The sequence below is a fragment of the Bombus flavifrons genome, chromosome 13, assembly GCF_040668555.2.
Source record: "Bombus flavifrons isolate JBK064 chromosome 13, iyBomFlav1_principal, whole genome shotgun sequence".
Classification (NCBI taxonomy): Eukaryota; Metazoa; Arthropoda; class Insecta; order Hymenoptera; family Apidae; genus Bombus; species Bombus flavifrons.
In genome coordinates, this window is record NC_138454.1 from 8814087 (window position 1) to 8837394 (window position 23308).

General features: G+C 48.2%; 1 protein-coding gene across 4 annotated transcripts in view; it reads left to right on the forward strand.

The window, feature by feature from the left end:
- sano (CABIT domain-containing protein serrano) overlaps positions 1 to 23308 on the forward strand; it is a 144325-nt gene that overhangs the window by 88949 nt on the left and 32068 nt on the right. For 3 of the 4 annotated variants that reach the window (XM_069125404.1, XM_069125402.1, XM_069125401.1), the window contains exons 4-5: positions 20902 to 22731; positions 22855 to 23050. In XM_069125404.1, coding sequence (XP_068981505.1) covers positions 21047 to 22731; positions 22855 to 23047 — 1878 coding nt within the window. In that variant the 5' untranslated portion in view covers positions 20902 to 21046 and the 3' untranslated portion in view covers positions 23048 to 23050. Of the gene's footprint in view, positions 1 to 20901; positions 22732 to 22854; positions 23051 to 23137; positions 23250 to 23308 lie in introns of those variants that run through there. The other variant, XM_069125403.1, reaches the window with a different exon arrangement.

A 23308-nucleotide genomic window follows, 5' to 3' on the forward strand; every position in this document is an offset into this window, starting at 1 on the left:
TTTCGTGTGAACGTGACCTCGAACCGTACGCGGTCCGATCAGATACAGTTAACCAGAGCGCCTCGCGATTGTCACGTGCCTTTCAACGTTGGTAGCCTTCGATTTCTCTCATTCTCGTTTCAAAACCATTTTACAGAATACAAGACGTAAAAAGTACTATTATGGACGTGTCTGTAACAATTGCTAGATCAACAGATCCGAAGCAGCCATTTCGAACGTTAAATTAATCAAGTTTCTATCCGTAAACGAGTGTAAAATTGTTCATAAATACACGTTCCTTGTTCTTCCGCTTGTAACTTGATAAAAATGTCGGAAGTGAACGCGGTGGACATTGGCCGATAGACGGATCCGCTCGGACGACGTGCCTTTTCCACTTCCCGTTGCTCGGTTCCCTGGAGGTCAGGCACAAAGATCAGCAACGCCAACGAGCCGAGAAACCGAGAGAAATCGCGTTGATTGGATCGAACCGTGGCGTTCGGTCGCGATAAGAAGCAAAGAAATGACTCTCCTTTCATCTGTTAATTAAGGTAGAAGTTAGCGAGAGAGGGGAAGCGCGGCAGGCACACGTCGCAGGGATTTCCTGATATTTCCCGCGCTCGATGAATTCATTGCCGGTCCTGGCAGGCCCACGGCAAGCCTTTTTGCGATTGTAATTCGCTTCCTCGGCGGCGCGCTAGAAAAACCACGACGGCAAGCCTGCAATTAAAATCGTCAAGCGGCCGGGACCGGGTCGATGCACCCTTCGCGTCCGGGGGACCATGCGCTCTTTCCTGCGCGCCCGCTGAAAAATCGCAAAAACCGTGGAAAGCATCTTCTTGCCTCTCTTGTTGTGTCTTTGGTTTAATTTGCGAGCGTCGTTGCTTCCGCGAGCTCTGCTCCCTCTCTCTCTCTCTCCGAGTTCTTTTGAAAGCGCCGAGCGAATCGTTCAAAAGGTGGTTGGTTGGTTTCAGTGCTTCATTAAGAGAAGCTTTCGCGAACATGTGAAAATCGGATGCGCCGTTTTTTCTCTGGGTCTTTCGTTTCCTCTCTTCTCGTTCCCTTTCAGATCTCTTTCGATACCAAGAGCAGACGATTCTGCTCGGTAATTACTTGATCCAAACGAACGTTATTTATTATCGTTTATTATCCGCTTTGCCAACTTCTACAAACGCGGCTCGATAAATGTACGCGCGTATTATTTTCATTCAGAAGCGAATGGAATAGAAGGAAAAAAAGACTCGCCTTTGGTTTCCTCGAACGATCGCGTGAATTAATTACACGGAGTGGGGGCGTAGTCGTTCACTCTCCATTTTCCTACGAGCGACTTACCAAAGGGAGAAACGCGTCGCTCGCTTCCTCTTTTTCCCTTTATTCGTCTATCTACCCTTTCGATTCTGGGAGCGTCGATCGGGAACGTTATTTCGCAAATTGCAAAGTCTCGGTAAAGCCTGGTCGAGCGAAGACGAGTTAAATATCGTGTGAAATAGGCAGGAATCGGCGACGGAACCAGTTAAAATCACGGGATCAGCGTAAACTGCGCCACGGAGGAACTTGTCTTCATAAATATAACCCGTTATAAATCGTCGTAGTTTAACGAACGCGGTGGAAAAACTGCGAGATAATTGCATCGCTCGCGCCGGTCAATTACGAAGCTGAAAAATCGCCGGGTTAATCGTCGATATCTTGGAATCGGACGCTTCGCTGCGACTCGTGGCCTCGGTGAATTATTGAAATCGTATATCGCCCCCTGAAGATCGTTCGCGGACCTCGAAGGTTCTGGTAGTTCCTCGCGATCAAACCGATCTGGTTTTATTCGATCAGCTCCAAACGCCTGGTATCTTTGATAATCTTCGCGATTACGTTTTCTGCTTAATGTCTAAAAATATATTTTACCTTGGAGACGGTTGAAAGAAAAAGCAGCGAGATTTATCGCTGCTGAAACCTCGAATAAAATTATCGTGTCTCATACAGCAACGATAACCATGCGTACAATTTAGATCTGGAAAACTGAATTACCAATTCGAACGGAACCATCGCTACATTGGCGATCATCGCTCTATCGAAAACTAGAGCGTATCATTTACACCCGTTAAATGTATAAACATTTACCGCAATCTACTTAAGTCTGTACGCTTGCTACTGCTACGTTTACACCTAATTCGCCATGCTAATCTACCTGGTTCATTTCCAGTTCCTTCTTCGATATACTTTTTCCATGTTCGATGGAAAATAGCGGCGAAGATGCTGCGATCGGTACAGTTAGACGATATTTTTACTCGTGTTCGTAGTCTTCTTTCCTTTAACGGTGATGCATTCGTTACGGTACCACCGTGTTCTCTGCATTCTTATATGACTGCTAAGTATACGGTTCATGTGTAACGTTCAGACGGTTCGTCGACGCCCTTGAACAATAAACCGCACACTTTTCCTCTCCGTCGCTCCGTTCCATTCCCATCTTTTTTCGACTTTTACGGCGTTCTCGTTCGTTCGCCATTTACATTCGTCGGAACGTATTTCGCGAGCGTTGCCATAAAAGAAATCGCGCACCTGCTACGCCAGGAAATATTTTCCCGGCTGTGCGGCACAGGATGCGTGAAATTAGCTTGGGGATGAATCGACGAGGGATCGCAGCGAAAAAATTTATGCGACAACGCGCGTTGAGTGACTTCTTAATGGTTTATGGCGTCGACCCGCTGCTCTGGATAATTACACGCTCTTTTCTGATCTGCTGATTACCCTTTGTGTCGCTTTCCTTCGCTCGTGGTACACGAACATCAAGCGTAATTATCAACGAATCAAATACGGAGCATCTTAAACAAGTACAAGCATATTTTTTTCCATTTTTAAAGCAACGATATTTAGAAAAATCACATCATCTTCGATCATCTCGACGAGAGAGATTCGTTCGCGGTAATCGTAGAAGAGACACAGAAATTTCGATAGGTTTGCTTTCGGTAGCTGTAGCGTTAAGCTGGCGAGTTATACCTCGAGGTCTTCGAATTTCGCAATGCGATCGATTCTCGAAGGGAAGAAAGCTTCGTTCGGACAGCCAGTGGTTACCGGTTATATTGCACTGTAAATTGTCAAAGAGTTGGCAAAGTGGACGTCTCTCCCTTGGAGAGAAAGGCGCGCGCACTCTGCTCGTGGTAATTTGTTTCCCGACGCGAATTTCTAATACAGGATAACTCTCGGGGTGAACGGCGAGTCTGTCTCTGGCGAGAACGCTCGTCTGTTACGCGTGTGTTTATGTAAATTACGATCTAACTGTTAAAGAAGGATTACCGGCTATACTCGCTGCCAGTCGATTGTAAATTACCTGGCGTAATAAGTTCTCTAGGTAGCGCAGTCGATCTCCAACAACGACGACCGTTTCGAAGACGATCGATAATCGACGATTCTTCACCATTGCTCCATATCCTGGCTCGCGTCGTATCTCTTTTTGGGCAGCTCGAGAATTTTACATTTGGATATCTTCGTTGGAAAGGTCGATGCAAGAGAAAAGTTGCGCAGAATTTTGGCAAACGATCGCAGTTGAACTAAAAGAATAAAATAATCGTAACGATATCATTTTTTTCTAAGCGTTTAAAGCGTCACGTTCGCAGAATACAAGACGCTTCGTCTCTAAATATCAGCAATTCCCAAACGTTTAGCGTCAAACGTTCAGAATAAACTTTTCGACTAACGATCAATTTTCCACGACGGAGAGCGTTGGTATAGCTCGTCGCTTGCAAATGAACGCCGGTTTCCGGTTATCCTGGACGAGGCCGGAGCTTGTTGTTTATTCGTGTCAGTGAACTCTCCTGGATCGGGTCCATGGCTCTTTGTTTCAGCCCCCGAAGGGTTCGCTCGCTGCTCAATAGTCGCGTTCAATGTTGCACAACGAGACTGTAGCCGCACTGCAGGCAACAACAACGACGACAGCAACGACGACGACAACGGGTTGTAACTAAATCCACCGTCGCGACGATGCTTCGACCTTGAAGTGTGCGCGTGCGTTCTCCTGACACACGCTCCGGACACTCCAACTTTTCCCCTAAGCGTATCCACGATCGTGAATAATCGACAAAATCCGATTTTCTACGGAATTAGTTCTACGAAAAAGCGTTACAGAGTTGGAAACTTTGCTCCGAAGGGTCACGGAGATGGAACCAAATTGAATTCGTCTCGAGGAGGAAAGCAAACTTTCCGTGGAAGAAATACGAAGAGCGACAGACGATAATCCGACGAGATACACGCGTCGAATTCAAGAGTCGGAATATATTTTCCACGCTTTTCCTAACACGCAAGAACGAATTTTTCGTAATTTATCTAAAATATTCAACGCCATAAGGGAAGCTCGCGCGAATTCAACACCGTGGAAGATTTATTAGAACAAAACGCTGTTGTTGGCAGCCGAACATCATTCCCATTGCGTGGTGTTTGTCCCATCAGCAGCCCAGCCCATGAAAGGCAGCTCGAAATCGAGGTTCGCGACGGGCGGGGTGTAACGACGCGAAAGAAATATCAGCCACTTGTCAGCATCCAGTTCCGAGCGGCGATTCCACGTCCGACAAATGTTGGAGAATTCACGTTGCACGCTCGAAGAGGGATTAAGGTTGCTTCTGCATCCTCCTCCCGTTCTTCGAACGGCCAACACGCAGCAGAGGAAGCGAGGATACAGAAACGGGCCGTAACTAAATCCGCGAGCAGTTTCAGAGAGCCCGTGGAGAGGAGACCTTGACACTGCTCGTGTCCGACACACGTTCGTCGGCGAACTTACCCACGTGCAGAGCCGTGGATAATCGATTCGATCGTAAAATACGCTCCTTAGGCTGCCTGGCTGCCTCGTCCGCCTGGCTGATTCTCGTCTTCGTCTTCTATCATTCTCGATCTCCTCGCCTCTTCCTCTACGTTCTACGCGCTGATAGCGAGGCGTTTTTACCGTGTCGCTGATGAATTTGGCGCGGATTGTCGGGGTCTTCGTCCCTCTTCCGTCGCTTCAGTCGCTAATGTTCGATGTGACGTTGCAGAGTACGAAGTCGCGCAAGAGCTTGCACGGCTGTGACTCGACGATCGAGAGAGTAATTTCCCATTTGCTTTCCGTATCGACGCGGGCTACTGCCATTCCATTGCTTTCTGCCCGAGCATCGTGTAAGTAGATCCAGCACGAAAGAAGACCTCGCAGTTCGCTGATACGATACATGCCGACGCGTTACTAGGAGCCCATAGATAACGGAGAATTAAAGTGGAAAGACTGGTGCCGCGAGATAACCGGTAGTCCGCCTCCTGAGACCAGCCCCGGCGTAAGGACCAGGAACAGTAGCTAATCAGTGGTATCTGATAAAGATTACAGCGAGGAAACGAGATTAGAATCAGTTCACGAGTCGGTTACCCACCGGGATGCTCGTTGCCACAGCATGGAAAGCGTTGCTTTTACTTAATTTTACGCACGGTAATCCGAGCTGACGTCTAATTGTAGATCCTCTGGTTTCTCTCTTCTAAACACGATCGATCACTCGTTCGGAACCCAACGGACCCGAGGGCCATCATCAATCTAGTTGGAGGGACGTTGCGCAAGAGGCAATCCTCTTTTAGTCTTTTGGTTTCCCTGCGTTTCGCGATTTAGTTTCGACAGGCAGAAGCACGCGTGAAACGTTAATTCGATCCGGCGGTGTATCGCGCGCGAACGCCTGTCCAGCGGTTGAAAACGATTATCGCACCGGCAAAATTAATAGCCTCTAATCGAAGGTAATAACGCGGCCGGTCGATTGCGTTCGTGCCGCGTGCACGCGGTCGATCGTGAAAAATTCGCCTAGCTGCGTCCGATTATTTATCTCGTTGGAAAAGATGGCTACCGGTGGCCGGACGGTTAGCCGCGTACGAGTTTCCTGGCTACGATGAGCGCGATTTTCGACCGAACGGCACGCGGGAACATCCGTTTCTTAACGTCGAGTTTCTGAAGCGTGAAGGTGACTGATGAAGCGTGAATGGAGAAAGCAGGAAGTTGAAAGTTAGGTTTGTTAGGTTGCGCTGGAAGACGCGATGTCGAAATTGTACGTCCTTACGTTTGATGGATGTTGGTCGTTTGGCTCGGTAGACTCGTTCGAGTTACGCGTGTAATTCGTTTTTAACAAACGCGTTAGGAAACAAATGCTCGCTGTCTAGAGATAAGTTGCTCACCATCAGGCGCGAATACCCATGATATTTTTCGAATCTGCTAATCTCTTTGGTTCATCGATCCGGCCATCTCCAGCGTCCCTTTGCCTATGGTCGGATTCTGATCGGCCTGTACCTCGTCTTTTCTCGTCGTTGCTCGTTCAGCAGAGGGCAGAGGTGGCTCGAGTGCACGGAATCGCGGCTATGCGCCAGCGGAAGATCGCCGGCAGGCGCTGCATCCCTCTCTCTTTCTCTCTCTTGGACACGGGAGGGAGCAGTGGGCGCCTCCGCGTCGTAGTTATATTTAGATTCGCGCTGACCGGCTTCGTGCTTCTTGTTTTACATTTAGTCGGGCATCACACCCGTTCCCACCCTCCCCGGCTCACCTCGCGCGATTCCACAGCGGGAGAGATCCTGCGGGAGATCGAGGCCCGTTTAGAGCACCGAACATCTCGTCCCGATACGATCCTCCGACGTCGTAAACGCGAGGACGCGGCTGCTCTCGTCCTTTATTTCACACAGCTTTTCAAAGTACTCGGTCGAGATTCAGTTGCTTCGTCGATACAGTGTTTTTCACTGCGCGGTGATTCTCTTTCGATCTGTTCGACGGTATTTCGTTAAAATTCTATCGATTGAGACTGGGACTCGCGATGTCGACAGCGATAACGAGTTCAAAAGATTTGTCTACGGAATAATATCATGTACTGTACGTATAGGAAGAATGCAGATGATGTTTTTCTGCGTAAAGAAGAGACAAAGCTAGAGACACGATCGGATACGGAAGACCGAAACGCAAAGCGGTCTCGCTAAAGCGTTTTATTCGTCGGTGGACAAGAACGAAACAGTCACGCACCTCTCGAGGGCCGAGCAGTTCGGCTCTTAATTGGCTGATCAAGGCATCAAGGAAGTTGGTCTTTTTTGTCGGGCTCCCTCGTGAATTCTCCGCGATCGGCCGATCTTATTCAATTGGACCTTCTTAATGGAGACGGGAATCGACCGATCGGAGATAAGTTGCTGAAACATACGCGACGCGGTCTCTTCTCGCAATTTCGTCGGTATCTTCGACGAATTTTCGACGAATTTTCGACCATTTCTGTTGCCTTAAGAATCTCCGATACTATCGATATCCACTGTTGGCCAATTACTACCGTTCCAATTAATACCGTTACATCCTCATTCTCGATATTCCATCACCTGTATCTTCGAACATTGTTTTATAATACGGTGATCAATATTTTTACAAGTCTCGAGTACTCTGGCTGCTTAACCAGATCTTCGAAATATTCGAAGATAGATGTAAGAAAATGAATCGACGTTAACAGCGCCGATGATTCTTTGGAATCCACTCGTCCGTGTGTATTTCTCAAGTATCAAAATGGCAAGCAAGCACCGGAACATGTTCACCAGGACAGTTTCCCTGATCGCGACCGGCGGAACGAATTCTAAATGTCACGATAGCATCGCTGCAATCGCTTGGATCTGCATCAGCCAGGAAGTACTGTTAATTTCTTACTAATGGGACGGCACAATGACGATCGTACTTTGCATGCAGCGTCCCGGTAACAATGTCGAGCGAAACCAAGTCGACCGTCGTACTCTTCCTTCTTTTCTGCTCGTGGGAAACCCGTCGAAGAATCCACCTCCGCGAATCGGATGTAGTCGAACCGGCGATGATATCGGCTTCGGGCGAGACGTTCGGTCGTCCGAACGACCGCGGTCTACCGTCCTATTCTCGTTGCTCTACACCTTTCTTAGATGACGTGGTTCGAAGAAAGCTCGAAACACGTACCAAATTGGTTTAACGTTAGACCTACCGACCGTCAGAGCGTACAAGCGTCGAAGAAATCGAAGCGATGGATGCCTGAAAAGATATAAAATATTTTATCCAAACAGTTTGCAAAAAATCACTCGAATCTCGATATGAACTGTGAATTTGCTGTAAATTCTGCCTGAAATTTCCTGAATATTTCGTTCGAGTAAATAGCTGAAAACTGTTCACCGATGTGGCACACCTGTATCGCGGCAATCTGCACCCGTATAGTAGCAATTTACGAAGCGGAAAAAACTTGCCGCATGTGCCGCGCCAAAGTTGGGGATTCGAGCGTTACGTGGGAAGAAAAAAGCGCGGAAAAAGCTATAAAACCGGAGACGAAGTTAACAGCCTTGAAATCAAAGTTGAAACTGCCATATTATTCACCTGGAACGCTTGGAAATTACGTAGAATTTCCGACTTTTCTCGAAAATGGTTCCAGAAGGGTCGCTGTCGGAGTTGCTTGGTTTCAATTAACGCTGGTTACGCCATAAGGCTAACAGAATCGCAGAATGAAATGGAAGAACCGCGACGCAACGCAACACGACAGTGCACTTGGGCCGGTGTTCACGGTGCTTATTCCGCGCAGGAAAGAAGTCGATGAGTGTCCGCAATTAAGAGGCGGGACGGTACAAGAAAACATCTGCAATGTAGATGCAATCCACTTAGTTGCAGATCCCCTTCATACAGGGTTCTTAATATAGACGCGATCGCCGGTAAAAGGAAGCAGAAACGAGTCGTCCGGTAGCGGGAAACCGCGATTCCTTTTTCGTGCTCTACGTATCGAGACGCGCCTCGAACTCGTGTCGGAGAGATTGATCGACTCGCGGTCGTCGAATTCTTCGCATTTCCACCATCTCGCTTCCATCTGCTCAAAGTTACGATTAGAATATATAATTACTACGACGATTCGAAAAACTCGCGTGGATATTTGAACGTCGTTGAATTATCGCGCGACAATAATCTCCCTTTCAATCTGCAAACTCTGTAAATGGAAGACGGATGAAAATCCTACAAGATTGCTGGCTAATCGAAATCGCGTGTGTCGCGTAACTCCGTCTGTTGGAGCAAAAAGAAAGCGATTAAACTGCATTTAAATTGCGAATCATCATCGAACAGTGTTCGCTTGAAAGTCACGTTTTCTGTTATTCTCTAATGACCCTCGAAGAAAAAGGACGTATACCACGATCACAGGGTAGAATCGCGATAGCCGTGACGTGACGGGCGACCGATCTAACGACTTATTAATGTTAATGCCGGCGGAATGAGAAAGCACCGGCAAATGACAGACGCTGATCGTGCGTTTTCCAAGAACGTTGCACCGTAATGCGTAGCCCCGTCACGTACGATACAATTTCATTCAAATCGTCCGCATCAGATTAGCTAGTTCTGCTCGTGCCGCGGGTGTTGCGGCTATCGAGAGTGAAAATAACGCGCGGATCGGTGAAACCTTGTCGCTTCGAGTCCAATTCCTACGCACGTGGACGAAGGTTTTTCAAGAAGGCTTAAGGATGAAAGCATTGTTACGAGCACATGCTGTAGACAAGCGAGACGCTGAGTGTGTTAAACGATTCGTTTGTCCGAGGAGCTGGTCGAGGATGGAGCTTAGAACGTGAAAAATCGTAAAACGTTGCTCGCGAGCGACGTTAACTCTCAGCCAAGGTATAATCGCTGTTTCTTTTGTTCTGCTCGGTTTTAACTCCATCTTGTTTCAACCGCTTTCTCGTTGCTAATTATGGAAGCATTCAGAATTCTAGAAACTCGAAGACGAGCAACGCCTGGCTTTGAAACGCGTCGATCTCGAAATCTTCGCAACGAAAAAGGGCTTCGATCTCGCAAGCCCGACGCAACGAAGATTTGACGCGGAAGAACATATGACGCGACAATAAATCTCGAAAATAAATAGAGCGAGAAGCTTCGATCTCGAAAGCTCGATAGCAAAATGTCAACAAGCTCGATCGGAAAAAAGGTTTCCTAGGTTCTCTAAACTTGAAAATTCAATGGCACGAAATTTCTAACCTCGCGAGCCTACCGTCAGAAAGCTCTAATCTCGGAAGCTACGTGTTCGAAGCTTCCAGAGGACGAAGATCAATTCCTTTCACCCAAATCCTGTTCTTTCAACGATTCGCGTAAGGACGAGGAGCCGCGTTTTCGTCTTTTTCTGATAAACGATTTCCCACGATCGGATTTCTTGGCAGCAGGCGTACTCGTTAAGCGACAATCGGTAAATGCTTCGTATTCGCGGAAGGTAATCGTGTTTACTTTCGATCATTCGACCGAGACAGTTGGACGCTGGTCGTCGTCGTTGCACCGTTTAGATCTCAACTGGACAGGAACGGTAACGCCTTCTTGTCGATCCGCGATCGAATCCCGGCTTTCTATACCCTCCACGGAACGCTGCTCGTCTCGTTATTGGATTCTTAGAACACGTCCAGACTTCGTTGCATTATAAACCTGCTGTTCGTAGCTCTACGATAAGAATACAAAGCACTTTATATTCGAGACGAACGCATGATTTCTACTTTTGAAAAAAAACGTTCGTACGTTTATAAAATTACTATTTTCTTCGATATTGTTATTATCTTCGATCTATAACATCGAGACACGTCGTTTTACACGTAACGGTACTTTCGGTTTTTCTAACGTCTTAAAACGAAGTAACGTAGCTCGAACTGTGGCGTAATATGAAAATATTATAGGATACTGTGGGTGATCCAACGCATAACCCGACCATAATCCAGCCAGTCGATGTTTACCAAACTTTAGATTACCAAGCCAGAATTCGGCAATAAATTTTTCCATCCCACGTTTACGATTTACAATCGGAGAAGTTACAGCCGTGGCTCGCACGGACGTAAAAACCACGCTGCGAACTTCCTGACACGATCGTAAAAGGAGAGACGATTCTTAAAAGGAGAGACGAATCGTAAAAGGGAGAAAATCCTTACGTAAGCGACAGACAGCGTTGAAAAGTCGGCAAAAGGCGCGAGGTCGCGGACTGCAGGTAACCTCGTGCACGGAACCGCGTTCTCTTCCACTTCTTTTTTATTTCTTCCCTTTCGTTTCGTCTTTTTCTTCTGCTTTCGTCGAGACCGCAGACCCCGGCGAAACTGCGGCTTTGTTATGAAATAGGCTTGAAAGCGAAATGCCCGTGCACTCCTTCGGCCGAGTTCTGGCCCCGTTTCTTCTTGGTGTCGACGTTGCTCTGCTCTGGAGACAATGTTGCACGGAACAGTGGGCTCGATAATGCGACGATCGATCGATCTCTTCGATACGTGTGCACGCTTGCCGAACCGCAGACCAACGTAATGGAACGAGAACTCGATTTTCTCCCTTCGTGTTTTTCCAAGCGACCGTCTCGCGGACGATCTCTGTATTACACGTTTGAAATTTGTGAACGCAGCGTGTTAAGTTTTTGAAATTTCTGAATTTGAAATCGGACAATCCAGTGAATATTCTAAAACCGCTTCTATCCACAAATAAAATTCGAGTTTCCTTTAGTAAAAGCGACAGTAAACGACAGAAAGGAGGAAAGCCCGATCGATTCGGATACTTCGTCGTTAGATATCGAGTGGTTACCGCCCCGAAGACTAAAATACACGCTGTCCAAGCGACAAAGATTAGCCATTTATTGAGTGGAAATTGGCCGACGCAATTACCGGCTGGAATAACATCGGATATTAATGCAGCGTCGTTCGAAATAAGCGGTTGGATAAATCTATGCTCTCTTAACAAGGTCCTGACGCGTGACAGCAGCCATGAGGTTAGGCGGTGTATCTCGGAACGCGTCCTTAATGCACCCACGATACCGATAAAACCGTAGCCACGCTATCTGCGGAACCGCTACAGAGCCGAGATATCGGCCGGACGTGCCGGAGACCATTGTGCCTGGTCATTAATAAATTTCGGGATCAAGGTGAACCGGTGCTCTCGTTTGGGACGGTAGATTAATCCCCCGAGGGCTGCTTAATTATTCATGGTGATGAGGTGTCTGGTTGAGGCTCGGTCGATAAACCAGGCATCCGAGAATTTCTGCGCACCGGTTTGCGGAGTAATTTCGTTGTTTATTCGTTTGGCCGAGCAATAGCTTGTTAATAGCCAGTTTTCTTACGTGACGTTTCAAACGATCGGCTTGAGATTTATATGGAAGTTAATGACACCTTTTGTTCTTTTCTAATGGCATGTTTGCAATCGGACGAGATTACACAGATGGTGGTTGGTAATTCGAGCAGGAAATTAAGCCTTCAAATTTGTACTTTGGAACGGCTATCCCAGCAACATTGATCGCTCTTTCGAATTATCCACCTTATTGAATCATCAAACATCGACAGGGTTTAGTAAAAGTACGCGTGAACATTTAATTTACTAGCGACTACGTTACACTCGCAACACTGTGCTTCTGCCAGTGTGTTGCAGCGAATATTTCAAATACATTTACGGTAGACACTTGCATTTACTCGATACTTTTGCCAAGATACAAAGTACATCAACTCGTAAACCTATACATTTGTATGTTAAGTTTCGCATTAACGTTTCTACATTTTTACCCCTAAATGTTCAATCTTTCTGGCAAGCAAAAAAATATCTCACTCGAAGCCTCTAAAACGGAATGAAAAGGAAAAGTGAAAAAGGAAAAAAAAAAGAAGCTGTGTGGCAATAAATTGAAAGCAAACAGTCGGCCGTCGAGACGGTCCGGGGAGCAGCAGTGTTAACCAGACGTTAACAATCCGCGGCATTAAATTCCGCCGGTCGGTCGATCGATCCCTCGGTTGCATCTGGCTGGCTTGCACAATTGGAAAGGCTGTCAGCGTCCGTGTACCGGGGAACGATGATTCTGCGGTCACTCGTCGAGGCCTCGCCGCTGCCACGGTAGCTGCTTTCCTACTAGGCTTTCCAGCCGGGCTTTGTGCTTCTATTAGCGAGCGCGCACGTGCGCCGCTACATAACTTATTGACAGTGACGGCGAGGCACGAAAGGGAAAGGGGGAGGTGGTCAGGTAGATGGAGAACGCGCGAGCCTCGCGTCTTGGTGAAAAGGAGATCCGCGGAACAGGAGAGAAGAAGAGAAACGGAGTGGAACGAGAAGAAGAAGAGAGAAACCTTTTACCGGCGGCGCATCTCGCGAACGATACACCCAGCCACAACCACTGCACCGTCGAGATGCATCGTTTTTCTCTGTCTCTTTCGCCCTAGCCACCGCCTACGTGATGGAATGAATTGGGAGAAAGGAGATCCTCGGGGAGAAAGAAGGATCTCTAGTCGGAGTCTGGTTTTCTGGCTTCGTCGAGAGGTTGATCTACGGGTGTTAGAATTTAATCTCGGAATTAAGATTAATAATCTGTGGAAGACACAATGTTTGTGTTGAAACGATATAATGTGATATTTATTAAACAATTATTACAGGAAATATAAGTGTGTCGTGGAAAGTAGACAGTTGGCTAGTTATTCTCAGAGTGACTGGCTTAGTGGCCCATGTCCCTTGAAAAGATTTTGAACCCCACTCTCTATGCAATGATGAGTGTGACCTGTGTAGATGTCTGTGTGGCGTCACATGTGCCACAGAACCTTCTAGTAGCTTCTCGACGTGCCCAATGTTCCATCCATATCCTTACGCTTCTTCCGCCGAATTCTCGAAAGAACATGCACGTGCTAGCCGCCGCGGTACATCTCACGAACGCACGCTAGTGGGGATATCGCTGGACAACGAAGGGAAGAATCCGTTCGATCAATCACCTCATCTGTATGCGATTAATATCGTTGTATTTCAACAACGGGCTTCTTTAACTTTTGGATTAGGCCGCGACGAGAGCGCGACAGTTAAGAGCTGGAACAATTTCCTGGAAACTTTCCTTCTCGATAATACGTACTTGTAAGGTTTACAAATTGTCCGAAAGTATTTGCATTCGTGTCTGTTCAAGTATTTCTAATCTTCGAGGGACATAGAAAGATAAACGTAGGTATTATTGGAAGGAAAGAAACAGGCGAGGACGAGGTATAAAAGCAGAGATTGGTGGTCGCGAAGAGCGGAGAGAGAAAAGGAGGCAATTGCCGCGAAAAGACTGATTCGAGATGGACGACGTGCGACCACTTTTTAAACTCGTGCCACCTTCCAATTAGCAATTATTGAGACGTTTCGGCGATCGCCACGGAATCTTAAGAAGGACACGTCCGCGGGCGGGTCGTCGCTATCTCGAAACTTGTCGCGTGAAAAACTTCGTCGACGCTGACTGCCTTTAATTGCGTCCGAACCAAACGTTCGAATGAAATTGCCCATCGTAACGATAAAGAGAATATTCTGAAAAGTTCAACATGGAAATAGTTAAACTCGATGTGCAAAGGTTCTTCAGCCTGGGATGCGAAGAAACTGATGGAGAAAATATCGATTTAAAGAACAATTTACCTCGATTTACGTTCCTTTCGTCCAAGCTCGTCCGAGCCACTAAACATTAAATTCACCTTAAGAGCGAGGATCGAATCGTTCATTGAAAGGTTTCAAGAATCACGTGAGCAACATAGATCACGAATGCTGACCGTGAACGTTCCCCTGGTACGTATATGTAAGAGCAGGTAGGAGAGAAGATTACGAAGCGGGCAGACGCGTGAGACGGTTCCACGTGTCACGGCGCGTCTTCTTCGAACGGCACAGCCCGTCTTCTGCCGTGTTCTCGGTTAATGCATCACAATCATCGCGGAACCAGGAACAAGAGCCATCAGCGAACTTTCAGAACTCTGGTCCAAGTATGATGGATGACTGTCTGTTCTTGCTCGGTTCGTGAGGAAGTTATTACTGGTTCGCGCGAGCCGAGGCTAGCCATGTCCCGTGAAAAAAACGCAGAATGTCGAGCATGCAGGGCCCCTGAAACTCCCTCGAAAACCACCTCTGCTCCCTCTTACTGCGCTTCGAGTAATTGGTTAACGAGCCCCGGCAATCTCGCGTCCGATCGACGAACCCCTTTTTCTTACGTCTCATTGAATGGAGTTTCTTATCCTACTGCCGGATGGAATTGATCTTCCGTGATTTAATTTTATCTAAAGGAGAACAGGCGATTCGAGAGATCAAAGCGAAAGTGACGGAGATTTGTTGGTATTCCGGAGCTTTGGGGAATTCTTAATCGACGTTCGTTATGATCGAACTTCTTACAGGTAGCGTTCATTTTCTCAGGACTCGCGTTGGAAAAAACGACTAAATCAAAATCACTCGTTTCTCGATGTAATGAAAACAACCGATCGATCGCAAAAAGACTAGAATTTAATCATAGGTTATCGAACGAGGCAAAGTCGTGCGAAGCAGCTTATAATTGCACCCTGGCGGAAGCGGGATAGACGAAAACTGTATGATTTCCAGCGAGCGTCGTTTACAATGTAGCCTGGTCAGCATTTTGTCGCGATAACTGGTTGAATTAACGAGCGCCGTTCCCGTTGCTCGACCGCGCGAAACTGGAATTTCGCGTCGTTCGTGATGATTTATAAATAGGTCGTTCATAGGCGACGATCAAGACCTTGAGAATGTCCGCTGACTGCTGACACCTCATCGATATAAATCCTGATTCTTGATGGCGTGCCGCGTGATTTGAATATCCGTGACTCGCGGTTCGAAGCACCTCTTCCATCGTTTTACCCACGATGCTACTACCGCCGTGTCTTTTTCTCGTCCGACACCGGTGATAGGATTTTATTCGCGAGGTGGAGCCGCGATTATTATAGACATCGCGAGCTATCAAATTTCACGTTATCGTAAATAGTTCGTAATTTCGGTTCGTAATTACCAGTCGATGATATTCTAGAAAAAGAGATTGTCAACTTTAATTCAACTTTATTCTATCAACGGGTATGTGATATCCTTCGAGTCGACACTTGCGTGCAGTTTCCGCGTTGTAAAGGGCGATCCTAGTTCGACACTGCAATCATCCTGTTGAAACTCCCAATTTTATTTCTACCCATCTTCGCCGACTCTAATTCTAATTGTCCAACGTCGTTAAATGTTTTTTCTGCCGTTTCCCCTTGCATCGAAACCACTGATTTTCTCGTTGACGACGCTTTACATAATCGGAATTATCAAGCGTCGCATCCATCCTGCAACGTACGAACCCAGAAGCTCTCGGAGACGAGAGTTTCGTCTCGATCGGTGTTCCTCGCGATTGCGAAAGCCACCAGCTGGCATAATTTCACGTCAGACTCGCGGCATACGTGCCCGGCCGTAATTAGATTAATACGCCGCGAAATTGGATTAAGAAAGCGAGGCGGCGGCAGCCAGCGCCGCGGATACGACAACTTTTTCGTGAGAACGCCACGAGGGTTAATTAAGGCCCGACAGGCCGGGTGCGAACGACTTGTCACGTACGAGCAGCCTATCTTCCTTCCTCTTACCCTTTCTCTCTCTCTCTTTCTCTTTCTATACCCTCTTGTCGCTCCCTCTAACGTGGCTCTCTCCTTCTTCCATTTTGGTTCTTTGTTGTCGAAGACGATCCAACACGGTCAATCGTCGTCACAGTCCGCTCTTGTGAATTAACGAGTTCGCGATTCTATATTATTTCCCTAGAAAATTAGTATTTCTCTTATAGTACAATAATGTATTTGGAGATCGATATGCATCCATCGACATATTTCGTCTTTTTCATTTCTCGCATAATTTCTCATTAATTTCGTCATTAAGAATAAAATTTGTCTTCCTTTTCTTCTTTTTTTTTTTCATGTTAACTTCGCTTCTCTCGACGTTCTCCTCTTCTTGTATCCTCGCATTGACCCAAACCCTTCTGCGAATCTCTCTGACCGTCCGCTCACGGGACGAGCCAGCGTGTAAATCATTTCGAAAATGGATACGTGCGCGCGTTACTCGCGTGAGAGTCGAAAAAGTGGCTGGGAATAGAAAGAGAGACCGAGGGAAGATACGATTATGGTAATACCCTACAGGCGTGGCTCGAAATGTGATTACTGGAACGAAGACTAATGCATATCGGCCTTGGGAATTTTCAGCGTGTTATCAAGCGAATCTTGACGAGTCTCGACGTCGTTTCTTCAGTACGCGAATACTCCTTTGACCGTTTAATTTCGATCAGAAATTCGAACCGGACCAATTGCGTCGTGAATCAAAGGAGAAAATTCGGCCGTGTCAATTTTGAAAATTACGATACGTCGCAGCGATCAAGTCCACACCTACATACATTTTTACGAGTGTGTGCATCACGGTATTCGAGTAATTCATTGAAACGTGAATTCGCTGCAACCACAGCCGCTTAATCCTCTTTGAAACATTTATTTTCCTCGAAGATCTTATCTCTGCCTAACGTACAACGATATCACGATCCCCGTGAACCAACGTACGCACCATTAAACCACCCTGACGCCCTGCTTCCGATGAAGTCGACGTGGTCTAGGGCTGGAGCAAAGGGTCAAAGAGTCTGGTGCGTTGTCGGTTGTCGCGGGGACAATCGTCGCGTTGCGATGGCTGGTGTTGAAATCTCACGGAGGAAACAAAAGGATCGTAGAGGGACGCGGTGGTAGCTAAGACAGACTCGAGCACGGTGAAAGCTGGCTCGGGCCGTGGCGTATAATTCGAGGGCATGTCGATAAATCAGCTCGTGTTCGCGTACACTAGAACGAGAGGATCGATCGTAGGGGAGCGAGATCGACGAAGAACGCGGAGAGACGCCGCGGCGCGCCATGCGTTACGACACACGCTCGTCTATTCGTGGGCGTCCTGCATGTATCACGAGTGATCGAGTACCGCGTCGATCGCGGCTCGCCACGATATTCGAGGGCGCTGCCTTTGGGGCTGCGCGATGGTTTCGAAAGCGTTTTTTCACTTTTACGATCTTTCGCCTCTTTCTTTTTCTTTTTGTAGAGTAGAAGGCGTGGCAGTTTAAATTTTTCGATATGGAAGTTTCGAGCTTTGAAATTAATATTTGAAAGCATATAGATTTTTTATATGAGAATACCAATTTTCAGGTAACAGTTGTCGATACAAATTTTCAAATTTATTCAAGCGAATTCTGGAGAAAATTCGAGGTATCTGAATGCGTGGTTATCGTTTTAACGCGGTCCGTCGACCTCCATAATACACGGAATGCCGTTCGCCGACTACAAACTCGCGTACTAATTCCTCGCCACGCACCGAAGGCCGTGTAACAATAAAACATTACGATTAGACGCCGTGTTTCCGAGTTTGCGACCGTTTGCCCGCTCGTAGGCGTCACCCGTGCTGTATATCGTCATCGAGCCTGATAAGTATCGTAGCAGACTATCGTGAACCTCCCGATCCCTTCGAACACAAAGTCCACCTTGGAATCTTTAATCGTATTTCAAGAAACGATTGGTATCTGCTCGATGAATCTTGCCCTTCCATTGATCCGCCACAACTCCGTTCGATCGCTCTATTGTTCGAATTTTCCAAGATAATTCCTAAGTATTGTATCGTGAAACATTGCTTCGATTAGAAAATAGAAAATACTTGATATTCTTCGTTATTTTTACGAGATACTCTGTCGATAATGTTCTTTCCATTCTTCGATGTAAATTCCACATGGCAAATAACAAATACCTCGTGATACAAAATTACCGATTAAAATTAGTGTATCATTGTGAATAGGATTTTCCTACGCTGCTTCGGATAAAGAGGATTTGACGTGCAAGTAGAGATAGCGAAGAGTATGATTCGATTAGAAATTGGAAAATATCAAAAAATCGTGCCACGATTTACTCTAGTACTACAGTACATTGTACTACAGTACAACCAGTAGCCGTATACGTATAGACAGCTAAGTAAAACAACGCTATTCTCGCGTACATAGCATCCCTGAGAAAGATGTCTCTTCCACGGTTCTAAACGGGCAGATTCCTTCAGAACCGTACGCGTACACTCCCATCGGCTCGAAAGAGAGGAGGATCGCGGCTGGCTTCGGTGTGTATCAGATACAATGCGATCCGTCTGTTCCCGTATCGCGTAATCGCCTTATCACGGGAACACGCACGCCGGCGAACGAACATAACGGTTTCCTGCGTTCGATCAAAGCACAAGCACCGTTCCAAGAGGAAAAAATTCCAATACAAATTTGCATCGAGCCGCTCTCGCGCCCGCTAGAAATCCACCGTGAAAGCTTATGTGTGTAGTACACTGGAAGGAGATTCTCGTTCGACCAACAGGGAAATAGAGACAGTAATGAAATACAAACGGGTGAAAGAGTGAGACGGAGAAAGCGCGGTGCGGTCGTGTAAGAGAATGCAGGACAGGAGGAGTGTGTCGAATAACTTCCTAGAGGCGCGCCTGTCACGACGCCCCGGGTCATTGGTCACCCGGTGCTTATCTGCGGCTGGCTGCGGGCCATCTCGGAGGCCCCCTTTCAGACGGCTCGATTTTCACCGCGCGATTTCATTATCCCTCGATCCATGCCACGTACGCTTCTCGCCACTCTGAATGGGCCTTTCACACGGCCAAGCGATAAATTGCGACCAAGGATCGCGGTGTTACGACGATCCGGCATCTGGAACCAGTGCGTCGCTTCCGTGTGTCCACCATATAGCCCTTGCCTCCAAGGGTAAACAGCGAAATTTGCGAAATTGTGAAATTCCTCTCGACTAGGCAACGAAGGATCTTTTATAGCTGTAGATTAAGATTTGGCAACGAGTTGTTCCACGGAGAAAGAAACTTGGTGCGTATAATATACATGGAAAACAGTGACAGAGAACGTCCAATTCGGACAAAATAATATGGTAAAAGCAACCCCTAAACGTGAAACGAAACGTAACCCAACTGTTCCATTCCTAAGGCTAATTTCGTCATGTCGATCTACCTAAACGAAAAGGATAATTGGCATCGCCAAGCGTTCCGTCGACCCGAATCGAACCGGACCAAACGGTGATTTATATAATCCTTCGGGTTATCCGATATACACGTGGCAACGAGAGGTAACACGGAAGCATCGGCGCGAGGGTACTTCTGTCGGAGTACGCCCGTTCCCAAGCGTTACGACACCGCGGAATTTCCGCGGCGATCGCGCGGCATAACCGTGAAGCAATTCGTCCGAGGGAATCGCTTTTAACGCGATGCTCGATCGCTCGGTCACGATCCGTGTGCCCCTTCCTCGCCATCTCTACGTACTTTCGTGAAATCCGAAACAATCGACGACTCCGCCCAGCTATATACGTACACTCGTTAGGTAACCTGGCTTTGAGATACGGTGCCTATCGTTCGACCGCGTTAATCGTCGGTTACACCGATGATACATCCCTACGAGGAAGTAACGGGAAACGGGCCCACGATCGCGGCCTGTTTCGTTGTTCCAGTTCGACTCTCCGGGCCAAGCCGTCTTTCGATTGGTCACGGACGCGTGTATTATGCCTGCAGGCGTCGCTTTTAATCATCCAGCTGGAAACGTTTCTCGAAGACGTTCCGATTTCTTCGAGTTTGCGGCTTCTTGAGAATTATCAACTAAAGAGCAACCGGTCAGGTCAAACCGATCGGTCGATATCGCGTATCTTGAATGACTTAACGCTCAAGGTGGAGGAGGTTTAATAGAACGAGTGTTAGTGTAATTTAGCACTTTATTTGCACTTGTTGTACAAAAATAAGGTTGGATGTTATGAACACGGCATTTGTAGGATCTTGTTGAGTGTGAAGTACTTCACCCGCACGGTGCGATGTTCCGATGACGACTGACTTAGCATATCGCTGATTCTCCCCAACAATCGTTGGGTCTTGTCCGTTCATCGAGACTTCCCGGCTAGAGTTTTTCCCTGACCTTGGTGTCATCAGCTCGGGGAGGACAGGTACTTTGGAATTTCCCAAAGAAGAACTAGGTGCTGGCCGAGCCATAAACGTACGGCCACTCAAAATCCCGAACACGGCTTTTACGTTTTGTATCGATATAGTAGCGTTAAAAGTTTACGATTGACACGAGAATTTGGATACTTCGTAAGAGCGATATCTATTCGGAAACCATAATGGAACCAATTCTGACGTATCGACGTCGGTTTCTGTTACAGATGGAGCATAGAGGCGCGGCGTCCGATCAGCAGGAGCATCAGTAGCGATACTCGATCGTCGGGGCCCTGAGCGGGCCCTCAGTCCGGGGACGTCGGCATCGGGGCCCGTGCTCGCGAGAAAGCTGGGCGGCGTTGCAGCGCCGCGATGGCCGCGACTGACGGTCAGATCGTCGTTGCGGCGGCACGCTGGGCCGAGGAAGCGACGTACTTGCGCGAATTCGTTTCCAAATATCGTCTTCCGGCGGTGATCAAGATCACGAAAGGTCAGTACGGTGGTCTAGGTGTCCCGACGCTTCCAGCGCCTAGCCTGCAGAGTACGGCCCTCCTGGTATCCGCTGGACGTCGACGAAAGATCGTCGCGCAAGCGGTGAAGATCAAGGAGGGACGCAGAGTAGTGGGCGTAGGGCCCAGGCTGGCCATCCCAGACTCTTATGCCGGTTACTTCGAGATACTGAGCGAGGAAGGTAGAGCCGTTCGCGGGATAGAGTCCGTGAACGAGCTGTGTCGAAGATGTCCAGAGGAAGGAGCTCTGGTCCGGGAGACCGTGCGTGGAATAGCTTGCAGAGTGGACGACGACTCCGGTATAGTTGTTCCCGAAGGAACGAGGACCCTGGCTGCCGGAGAGACGATTGTAACAGCTGGCGAGGTTAGCCTGCCCGGTCGCGGTAGATTTCTGCGCTGCGTCGACTGTCGAGGAGAGAGCGTCCTCCTGGGTATGGAGCTGCGCGGACGTTTCAGCGCCCTGGCGCGCGAGGACAATATCAGCGGCGTGCACACGGCTCGAGCGTTGCTGAGCAAGCGTTTGCCGTTGACGGTCAGACTGGTGCACGGTCAACCACCGAGGGGATTGAAGTCATCGTCGCAATTCGTTCCGGAGCTGAGGCTGTTATCGACCTTCGAGGAAGAACACGTGTTCGCCTTGCCGTTACAGAGAGAAGGGGCTGCCGTGGCGTTACCTCTGGCCGCTCCGTTGAAGCTGGTCAAAGCGCGAAACGAGGAAGCTCTCAGATCGATGCAGGAGTTCACGAGGCTGGTAGAACGCGCGTCGCGTCTCGTTGCCGACGTGGCCGATCGTGCGCACGTGCTGGACGGCCGACTGGGGGAGAGCAAGCCTTCCAGGCAGACTAGAAGCGGATCCGGTTTCCTCAGGCGATCGTCGACCAATTCGGATAACGGGCCGCCGAGCCACCATCGGAACAACGCCAGCCATCACCATCATCATCATCACTATCACAGCAATGGACACCAGGCGTCCTCTGGACACGCGGGCTACCGGGACGAGAATCGTGTGCCACCGTCCGCTTGCACGGAGGAGTACGACGAGATCGATCAGATTTACGACTATGTCCGCGGGTTCGCGCCGCTACCGAAGAGCGTCAGGTCCCCTTACGAGAGCCCGTTGCCGGGGGCACAGGGGTCCAGTCCACCTCTGACGCCGGTCACGGTAACGATCGCCCCTCTGCTCGACGACAGACCAGAACCACCTCCCATAGAGACCATACCGACCAAGAAGATCCAGGCAGAGAAGAGGACCAGACGCGCCGTCAAGGAGGCTCCACAGCCGAGAGTCGAGAAGCCGCCGCTGGCGAAGCTCTACGTGAAGAACAGCGGAACTCAGAGGGGACGTCCTTTGATGAGGCAGAAGAGCGCGTCGCCGTTGAAAGAAACGCCACCCGGATACAAGGGTGGATCTCCGCTTTTTAACATCAGATACAAGAGTTTGACGAACCTGCAGCAAGCCATGGAGCTGGATGGAACGTTGGATTCGAGCCATTCCGGGGGAAGAACATCGGGGGACTCTGGTGCTGGTGCTAAGCTACCGGAAAAGAGGTACGAGCAATTTTTCCAATAGCTTGTTAACGAGGTAAACGAAGGTAGGGTAAAAGTAAGAATGGAGAATTGTATCGAGGATTCGCAACGGAGTAATCAGAAATTGTCTTATCGTTCGCTCAGATCGCGGCGTTTGAGTAGACCACGTTCGCTCACGAATTTAGTGTGGGAGCTCCGCGGCGGAAGTGGCCTTGGCTGCGCGAGACCAGAAACCCCGCCACCAGCCACAGCAGCACCGTTGCCACCGACTAAATGTGGACCACGTTTGGCTGTCACCGTTGTGGCACCCCGGCGTGTTGGCACGCTCTACCTCTAACTCGTGAGTACCGTTTCTTCTTACCCACTTCTCGTCCTCGCCATATACCCATCCAATAAATAATTAACAGGCTTTAGCGCTTCGTAACAGGGTTGTCGGCTTAAGTCTCCACAGTTCCTGACCGAACGATCGCCAATTTAATTCAATGAATCGCCCCTAGCGTTGAAAGCCAAGTTGTCACCTCCTGATCGAACTTGCTGAAAGAACATTCTAACGAAACTATCTGTTCAAACGTATAAATACTTCCATCTGCGTCTTCCA